Genomic DNA, 1,706 nt, shown 5'->3' with positions numbered 1-1,706 from the left:
CGCCCCCGTCCAGGCCGCCCCCGCCCCCGCCCACTGTCGACGTCCCCGCCCCTTCCCCAAGGGCGAGGGCGCCCCCTGCCGGGGCCAAGGGGGCGCCGAGCTTTCGCGCAGAGGGACCGACAGATCAACAAAGCGCTGTCAAGGGAGAAAAGCGCGTTTTATTGGGAGCCGGTGGGGGCAGGGCTGGGGAAGGAGGCAGTCGAGGTGGCGGTGGGCGCTCAGGTGGGGAGTGGGAGGCGTCGGGTGCCCGGGGACTCCTGTGCGGTGGAAAGGGTGCGCGGCCCCCAGCGCTGCTCCGCGCCGCCCTGGCTCCCGGCGCCCGGCCCCTCCTGCACGCTCCCGCACCCGCGGGGTCGGAGCTGCAGGACCTGGCCGCGGCCCATCGCGCCAGGTGCTTCTATCGCCTGCGGCTGGACAGACCTGGGGGACACAGAGTTCGGCTGTCAGGAGGGGCAGCCCCAGCCTCTGGGGAGGAAGGGCCACTCCCCGCCTCGGGCTTCACACCAAGCGCCCCCCTCTATGCGCCCAGGGAGGGCCAGGAAAGGGGCTTTGGGAACCATCCTTCACCTCCAAGCACCCGCGGGCTCCCCAAACTCACGGCGGATGGAGCTGCGGAAAGTTCCCTCCTCTTCGTCAGGTTCCCCAGTCCTGGGAAGGACGAGGCGGAGGGAATTCAGGATGGAGCAGGGGAGAGGCAGCCCTTCCGGGAACCCCCCAAACAGATCACAATTTCCAAACCGGTGTACCGAGGCCCAGATATGGGCGAGGTGCAGGCTCGTGGTCCGCCAGAAATGAGGGGTACCCAGGGGCAGTTTAAAGTGTGTGACACGAAAAAGCAGGTTAACAGTGAGAACCTCCGGGAATGTTGGGGAAGGGACTTAAAGTTGGTGGGTGGGGGCTGGTCAAAGGCACTTGGCAGAGTGGCCTGGCAGTCTGAACCCCATCTTCCAGTTGAGCGATCTTGGGCAAAGTGACTTTACCTCCCTGTGCCTCTGTTTCCTCATCTGTAAAATGGGTTAATAACAGCACCTACCCCACAGAGGTGGTGCGAGGGGTAAATAAAATAATAGCCGATGAAACTATCTGGCACGTGGCACACGCACGATAAATATAGCTGTTGCTTATAATACCGTCTATAGCTGTTTTAACATGACGAAGGCATTCCTGCATTTCCTGTGCTTTAAGTTTTTATTTAAAGATGAATCAAAGAGCTAGCAACAGGACTCGGAGCTAAACTGGGCCGCCGTGTGAGGTGATCTCATTTCACCGCGGCTCTTTCCTTCCCAGCACTTTGTGCTATCACACTTTGTGACTTTATCTCTGTGGGGCTGTTTGGAACCCACGGCCACCGCCCCCACTGGGCTGGGAGCTCGGCCAGGCAGGGCAGCGGGTTTATTCATCGCTTGGTCCCAGGGCGTGGCTTGGCACATAGTAGGTGCTTAATACATGTTCGCGGAAGGGTTTCTGGCTGCGGGTTCAGTGGACTTCCCGCCTCACCCCACGTGCCCCTCTAGAGCGGGAGGAGGCGAGCGAGGGCCCGCGGGGCCTCTTACCTCTGCTGCTGGTTGAACTTGCACCTGCATCTTTTGCCTGCGGGCGGGAGGGGAGGAGAAGCTGAGATTCCCTCCAGGCCGGCGCGGTGCGGCGCTCGCGCTCCAGAGTGCCGTCGCCTGGGCGGGGCGGCGGGGACGGGGCGGGGACGGGGC

General features: G+C 62.7%; 1 protein-coding gene across 2 annotated transcripts in view; it reads right to left on the bottom strand.

The window, feature by feature from the left end:
* Positions 1-136: 136 nt before the first annotated feature.
* Positions 137-1,706, bottom strand: part of FXYD1 (FXYD domain containing ion transport regulator 1) — a 4,237-nt gene continuing 2,667 nt past the window's right edge. For both annotated transcript variants that reach the window (XM_008580363.1, XM_008580362.1), the window contains exons 5-7: positions 1,554-1,590; positions 599-648; positions 137-420 (exon numbers count right to left, since the gene is read on the bottom strand). In XM_008580363.1, coding sequence (XP_008578585.1) covers positions 398-420; positions 599-648; positions 1,554-1,590 — 110 coding nt within the window. In that variant the 3' untranslated portion in view covers positions 137-397. The remainder of the gene's footprint in view (positions 421-598; positions 649-1,553; positions 1,591-1,706) is intronic.

This window comes from Galeopterus variegatus, unplaced genomic scaffold, assembly GCF_000696425.1.
Source record: "Galeopterus variegatus unplaced genomic scaffold, G_variegatus-3.0.2 Scaffold2073, whole genome shotgun sequence".
Classification (NCBI taxonomy): Eukaryota; Metazoa; Chordata; class Mammalia; order Dermoptera; family Cynocephalidae; genus Galeopterus; species Galeopterus variegatus.
This window is presented reverse-complemented; position numbering and strand designations above follow the sequence as displayed.